Here is a 7,798-nt window from a genome sequence, read left to right on the forward strand (position 1 = left end):
TGTGTCATTGTTCTGGACCCCCAAGTGTCAGTGTGTCATTGTTCTGTCCCCCCGAGTATCTGTGTGTCATTGTTCTGGACCCCCAAGTGTCAGTGTGTCATTGTTCTGGACCCCCGAGTATCTGTGTGTCATTGTTCTGGACCCCCAAAGGTCAGTGTGTCATTGTTTCGGTTCCCCAAGTGTCACTGTGTCATTGTTCTGGACCCCCAAGTGTCAGTGTCTTTGTTCTGGGACCCCCAAGTGTCAGTGTGTCATTGTTCTGGACCCCCAAGTGTCTGTGTGTCATTGTTCTGGATCTACAAGTGTCAGTATGTCATTGTTCTGGACCCCCAAGTGTCAACGTGTCATTGTTCTGGACTCCCAAGTGTCAGTGTGCCATTGTTCTGGATCCCCAAGTGTCTGTGTTTAATTGTTCTGGAGCCCCAAGTGTCAGTGTGTCATTGTTTTGGACCCCCAAGTGTCAGTGTGTCATTGTTCTGGATCTACAAGTGTCAACGTGTCATTGTTCTGGACTCCCAAGTGTCAGTGTGCCATTGTTCTGGATCCCCAAGTGTCAGTGTGTCAATGTTTTGGACCCCCAAATGTCAGTGTGCCCATGTTCTGGACCCCCAAGTGTCAGTATGTCATTGTTCTGGGCCCCCAAGTGTCATTGTGTCATTGTTCTGGGACCCCCAAGTGTCAGTATGTCATTGTTCTGGGCCCCCAAGTGTCATTGTGTCATTGTTCTGGGACCCCCGAGTGTCAGTGTGTCATTGTTCTGGACCCCCAAGTGTGAGTGTGTCATTCCTACCTTGATCAGCAACCTTGTCAATGTCCACCTTCAGCTCATTTGCCATGAATCCAATGACAGAGAAGATGACAAACCCGGCAAATATACTGGTGGCGCTGTTGGTGCAGGCAACAATCAACGTATCCCTGAATGAGGAGAATTCCGTCATTGTACATACAAGAATGAAGCTTTTCTATAGGAAGCGTCAGGATCCCCTAGGCATGAGGCGCTTTGTATCTCTGTGATCTTTCTAGGATCCTTTCCAATAAGCTGATTGGAAATTGGTTCAGCTCAATCAACACCGGATCTAGGACGCAGACATGGAACTGACTACATATCTGAGCAGTTAAAGCTTTAATGGCATTTAGTAAAGTTTCCATAACTCACAAGCCATCTCCAGGAAGTGTTCTATTGCCATGGAATTAGACAAGGGGGGTGATTTTTAAATAACCCGCCCAGCCATATGCCCAGGGAATGCTGTTCGCACACCAATGCCGTTCCCCATGTCAGGAATATCTTATATAAATAAAACATTTTCTTTCTAAAATCCAGCAAGAAGCCTTGGGGGTGTCATAATGTAATTTGGCCACCGGGTGGCGCTGCTTCACTGTATTTTAAATTTGGATTCACAGTGCAAAATAATACCGCTTACCACACTGGTAATGTAAAGGAGAAAATAATCCCCCTCCCCCCTATACTGCGTATTCAAAGCAGATGAAAGCACAGTCACTAAAATCTAATATAAGTGTTAACATTGTTTCAATTTGATGGTTTTATTAAAATAATCCCTGGTGATCCCATGAGGGTCTTTATCCAGACACTTCCTGTTATAGGGTGACCACGCTCTGTCCCCATCTCCCAGCTGTGCACCTGCATTGCCACCCTGTCACATGGCTTCCAAAAGAGGCCACAAGTAGCCGCTTCAATTTCAGAGGCATGATCCAGTGTTGGCACCATCAGGAAACTCGCCCATGGAGCCTCACTGGGGTGCATCTAAGAAGTGGTTGCAAAGTGGCTGCAGGAGATCCTAATTTTCCTTCAGCCTTCAGAGGTTCCCCTCAAGCTCACAGCAAGAATATTCTGTTTGTGATGATGAGATAATTCTGTTGGTTCTGATTGGACTCACCTGTAGAGATTATTGTGGAACTTGTTGTAGGAGGAGAGAGTAATGAGTCCGCCCCAGGCCGCGGACAGAGAGAAGAAGATCTGCGTGGCCGCGTCCTTCCATACCTGGAAAATTGTCATAAATATTTGTTAATTCAGCGTTGGGCACTTGGGAAACCAGACGAAGCAGAACTGAAATATCACACAGCAATTTGTTATTTGAAGGACTCCCACAGATGAAGGGTACCGCCCCTTTTCTGATGAGCCACACCCCTTTCTGTTTGAACCCCACCCCCTTACTGGTCTAACTCACTTCCTTCTTGCTCAATTCTATCGCTTTCCTTCTGAACGTCACTTTCTTCCTATTCAAATTCACTATTTTCCTGCTCAGACAGCACCCTTCCTCCTAAATCTTACTTTTTTCTTGTTAAGCTCCACCCCTTTCGAGTTGAAGCCCAACTCTATCCCACTCACCCTTTTCCCTTCCTTCTTAGCCCCACCCCTGCATATCAAGCTCCACCCTTTTATTATACATGTAACCTCCTCTGTCCCAAATGCCAAACTGGATCTGGTTCATTTATACCAGGAGTAGGCAACCTTGGTCTGTGACAGGCATGGCTCCCAGAAGCAAAGGCATGGAGTGCCCAGGTTGTCTACCTCTGGTTTATACTTATGAGGAGGACCTGCCCTCTGATGAGGAATTATTGACACCAAAATTAAAATCAATGGTGGCACGCTGGGCTAGGAACCTGGGTACAGTCTGGACTTCACTAAGCTTTGTATTATGTATGTTGCCTTCAGCGCAAGGAAAGCCATACTCCATCACTGGAAGTTCTCCGACCTTCTCACGTTCTCATGATAGAAACCACTTGTTGGGTCAGACCTTCCTCTACACAATGTACCTAGAAAATTTAAAAATTGACCTCAATATTTGACAAAATTTGGTGTGGTTGGCTAACATTCTGCCATACGGACAACCTTGTTGAGTCCCGGAATATCTCTAAAGGGAAATGTTTTGGTTTCGCACTTCCTGTGAACAACTGTGAGGTGATGGGGTTGCTACCTGTACCTGACATGTTGTATTGTTACCTACTGTCAGGCAGCCTGGATTGCTAGCTTGCAGCCATGGCAGGTGAAGGGTTAATCATCCCGTCCCTGTGTGTCTTGCTGGCGGCAGCTCTATGCTAGTCAGCCGTGGCTCAATGAATCTGACCGCACACCTCCAGCCCCGGGAGTGGCCATGTCTCTGGAGGCTCCCTATTTAGGCATCATCATCATCCTGAGCCTCTTTGCTGGTGGTAGTTCTTGCTACATAAGCCGTGGTCTAGTCTCTGAGGCTTGGATCACACCTTGGCGACTCCTGACCGCGCGGCAATCCACGTAATTTCGTGCACGACTGCTGCGCGGTCAGGAGTCGCCGAGGTGTGAACCGATCACGCTGTGGGTGCCATTATTTTCTAATGGTACACCAGTCACGCCGGGCGGATCGCGCGGTCTTCTCACCGTGATTCCCCCCGTGCAAATAAACACGATCGCGGCTATGAAATCAGCGCGTCGTGTGTTGCAGAAAAAGGCACATGTACTTTTTTTTAGCGATTGCCGCGCGGATGTCACCCCATTGTAATCAATGGGGCCGCGTGTCAATCACTGTGTGCACTAGCACACGATCGCACGGCCCCGGGAAGCCTTGTCCCGGGTGTCGTGCGGTGTAGTGCAGGTGTGAACCTGGCCTGAAAGTCTCCTTGTCTGTCTCTGGTTGGTTCTGACCTTGGCTTGCCCTTGGGTTACGCTTTGCACACTGCCCACCCTGACCTCAGCCTGTGCCCGGATTTCCCTTTGCCAGCCACCAGCCTTTGACCTCAGCTTGTACCTGGGTAACCCTCTGGTTGTGTCTTCCGTCTTCAGTCCATATCTCTGTTTGGTACCTGGGGCCGTCCTGTGGCATCACTCGGTCACAGCATATAGTCTAAGCAGGGGCGTAACTAGAAATCACAGGGCCCTATAGCAAAATTTTGTATGGGGCCCCGTGATTGCTAGTCATGCCACTTGCAGAGCCCCAGCGGAGAGTGACCCTGCAGAGCCCACCATAGACTCTCTATAGTGGGCTCTGCAGGGTCTGAGATCTCTTACCTGTCAGCGCCTCTGTGGTCGCCGACTCCTGTTCCGTCCCTGGGCCCCGCCTCCTCTGCTGTCGACAGGCCCCGCCTTCTCTTACATCACTGGCCCCACCTGCCTCCTCCATTCCAAACACCGCCCTCATCTGGCGCAGCGGCTGGCTGTCACTGACACAGCTCCGCAGCGGCTATAAAGGGGAAATGCGCCGCGGCCGCTGCTGAGCTGTGTCTGTGACAGCCAGCACCCCCACATGCCTGGCCGGGCCCCCCCGTGCCCGGACCCCATAGCGGCCGCCTGGGTTGCTATGGCGATTGTTATGCCACTGATATTCACTGTTATTCTGTATCTCAAACATCTCAACTCTCCCAGATGTTCCGGGAGTCTCCCGCTATAAGACAGCAGCTCCCAGACACCCGAGAGGGAAACATTTTCTCCCAGAAAGGTTTACTCTGCTTTATATAGCATAGTAAACCTTTCCCTGCTATCTGTTGTGTTTTTTTTTCTCTTGACAACAGGGCCACCGGCCGCGGTCAGAAAGAAAAACAAAACGGCATAGGAATGAATAGCTAGATTGCAATTGGCTATTACAATTTGCAATAGCCAATAGCAAGCTGGCTATTGCACCCGCCCTCTGCTGCTGTCAATCAGCAGAGGTGGACCTGAAGTGATTAGTGATAGAAAGGGAAGCATTAGCTTCGTTGCTATCTTCCATCATTTCAGGGGGGTGCTCTATTCCTTGTTGTTGCACCCCCCCCCCCCCCACACACACACAGGAGGGCACCTCCCTGAAATGACTTATTTCAGGTTGGGATCCCTATCTATGAAGTCGAGAACTTTATAAAGTTACCTGTCAAAGTAGAGAACATGTTTTGTGAAGGCCGAGCCTCTTTGAAAACTATCTGTAGAAAATAAATCAAAGCAACTGGACTTGCTGCATTTTTCTTGAAGACGTTTTGCTGATCATCCGACCAGCTTCCCCAATTCTGAATGACTTGTACAGAGAAAGCTGGTTGGATGACCAGTGAAACGTCTTCAAGAAAAATACAGCAAGTCCAGTTGATTTGATTTATTTTGTACAGACATACCATGACCTGGATGAATGAGAACCATCACGGACATTCTTCGAAAGCTCTTTGCCGGTAACCAGCTGTCAGGGACCATAGCACCTCCAGGTGGCGCTGGAACCTGGTCCTGCCATTCCTGCGCTCACCTGCAGGTGTTTCCAGGCAGCCAGGAGGTGTCAGGTACCAGACCACCACTGGGTGCGGTGCAGGAACCTGCAAGTCCAGTGCTCACCTGCGTCCTGAGTCCTGGTGCCCCCTAGTATCCTGACCTTTGCCCCGTGGCTCCCCTTGTGTCGCCTTGCTCCCCTGATTTCTCTTGCCCTGTTGTCTGTGTTGGTATTTGTATTCAGTTATCTGTTATCAGTTGTTTGTGTTTATATGATTTTGCTCTGTATAAAAGCTCATTGGCATTGTCTGGTGTGGTCGCGCATTTGGTCCTCCCGTGGGGGTACCTGCATGCGATGTGAGGACACCGGCGCACGGTACCCTGACACCAGCGCAGAACTGATGGCGCCTGTCCCTTTAAATCGTATTGATGTTAGAAATGCCCCCCGAACCAACAACGCTCCACAAACATAATGAACACAAAAGAGAATCCTCAGCAATCAGCGGCGCTGAGATTATCGCTACTCATGTACAATGGGCATTTTTATACATTCAGGACGTGTTTTCTGTCGAGGGATCTCAGAAAACGCGGCGGCCCTCTTATCACTGACGTGCTGGGGAAAGCCCATGTGACCGCGGCGATCGATTAGGCAATTTAAAAGTAGATTACATGAGCGGCCTGGAATGGCTCAGCTGGGAATAGCGGGGGAGAGGAATTCTGACCCTTTTCATAATGCGAATGCCGTTTCCCTCCAATCGGGATCCGAGGAAATCGCTGTGCTTAGCGGGAACATACAGCCCTGTGTAATCCTGAACGTCACATCCCTCATATTGTTCATCACAATTATGATTAGCTGCGCGGTATTGAAATTCTAAGTAGCTCTAAGCAGCTCATACATCAATAAACAGATGTATTTGGCTTGCTATTGGAGCGCCGGTGTCTATATATTTCGTTTGATATTGACCACGACTGCCAACCGACGACAGCCGCAGCACCCACCCTCATTATCTTTGGAACTGCGGTTTCGAGTCCGATGGGTTCATGGACTTTACCCTAATACAGCCACCAATACTATTTGTTATATGTGTTCAGGAAGTGCAACTGACTCTTCTTGTGAGTTGATAACTTCCTGTGCTCTCTGCCTGTGTTGGCTATTATCACCGACATCCCAACTCTCCCGGACGCACCTCCCAAAAATGACCTATTTCAGGTCAGGATCCCTGCTATCAGTTACAGTGTTCCCAGCTATCTCTGAGGACTACAGAACCACACATACAGTGCCCGGAGTTTAGCTTTAGCCACACGCAATATTCCAGCCCTGATAAAGGGGAGAGTGGGGTTTGAGCCCCTGAAACGAGTTTGCTCTTTTATTTTTTTTAAAAATTGATGAAGTATTGAAGTTTCTTTGCACTCATTTACTATTGATTTGGCGCCCTTTCCTCCGTCCATTCTCTGGATCTTTGTTCCAGGCTCCTTGTTTTAAGAGAACCTTTACCAGAGCCAGTGAGCTCTAAGGATTGGATGGACTTTCCACAATATGGACTCAAGTTCCAAGCGCCTCCTAAATACTTCTTTTTAGAGAACTTCATGGCATCCGGTTTGGGATTACATCTGCTTTACATTAAAGGAGGACTATGGGGTCAGTGTTTTTCCCCCATAGTTCTCCTCAGGGTAACGGGAGGACATAAACTAGCGTCCTCCCGTCACCCAAAGCTCAGTATATAGCAGGTAACAGCTCGCGGTATACTGAGAGCGATGCAGCCGGGACGGATCCCGACATCACTGTCTGGATCCACCCAGCTGCGTGAGTGACAACTGGCTCTGCCTATCTAGAGGCAGAGCCAGCTGTACCCGTCCCCTCCCCCGTCCGTTCCACCAGTCAGCGCTGGAGGATCGGAGGGGGGAATCCCTGCAGTCACGGCTCTCTGCAGGGACATGATCGAGAAGTGAGCGAACGACGGTATGTGCTCCCTCCCTTCCCGATCTATAGAGCCGACGTGTGACAGTTCCATTGTCACACGTCGGCTCCAACTATGAGGAGGAGTGATTTTCACTCCCCTCTTAGCTCTCCTTTAAATGTTGCTTTTCCTTGTTACATTATATATTAGCTCCATCATTGTATACTTCTTCATTAAGTTGTCCTCTTTTATCCCTCCCAATTATCTCCTGTTTCTTAGCTTCTTGCGGGTGGCCTGTACACACACGAAGCCCCCGTGGCTTCCAGAATCCCAATAAATTCATTATATCCTCAGGACAGACGCCCTTAAAATCTACATTTTTTATTTCCGAAGCCAACAAATCGGTGTTCCTGTAGCGTCCATGCTTACCGTGGCATCCGCCAGCTTCTCCCACTTGGGGGTGATAAAGTACCAGATCCCGTCTCCAGCCCCCGGCAGGGTCACCCCTCGGACGAGGAGGATGACGAGGACCACGTAAGGGAACGTGGCTGTAAAATACACAACCTGGACGATAAAACAAAACAGGATTATCCTCCTAGGAAAGGTCTGGGGGAGGGAGCGCGGTGCAAACAACAGCACTGGGTCACCACCATCACAGAGGACAGACTGGACAGATCCCGGAGAGTTTACACAGATCCTAGAGAGACCGGACATGTGAACGATCCCTCCGAGTGCATGGCAC

At 49.4% G+C, this 7,798-nt stretch overlaps 1 protein-coding gene across 1 annotated transcript in view; it reads right to left on the reverse strand.

Moving 5' to 3' along the window:
* Positions 1 to 7,798, reverse strand: part of SLC6A5 (solute carrier family 6 member 5) — a 73,359-nt gene that overhangs the window by 24,611 nt on the left and 40,950 nt on the right. The window contains exons 8-10 of the mRNA XM_018554748.1: positions 7,486 to 7,620; positions 1,896 to 1,999; positions 791 to 915 (exon numbers count right to left, since the gene is read on the reverse strand). Of these exons, the coding sequence (XP_018410250.1) occupies positions 791 to 915; positions 1,896 to 1,999; positions 7,486 to 7,620 (364 nt within the window). The remainder of the gene's footprint in view (positions 1 to 790; positions 916 to 1,895; positions 2,000 to 7,485; positions 7,621 to 7,798) is intronic.

Source organism: Nanorana parkeri, unplaced genomic scaffold (assembly GCF_000935625.1).
Source record: "Nanorana parkeri isolate BGI_ZX_2015 unplaced genomic scaffold, ASM93562v1 scaffold10, whole genome shotgun sequence".
Classification (NCBI taxonomy): domain Eukaryota; kingdom Metazoa; phylum Chordata; class Amphibia; order Anura; family Dicroglossidae; genus Nanorana; species Nanorana parkeri.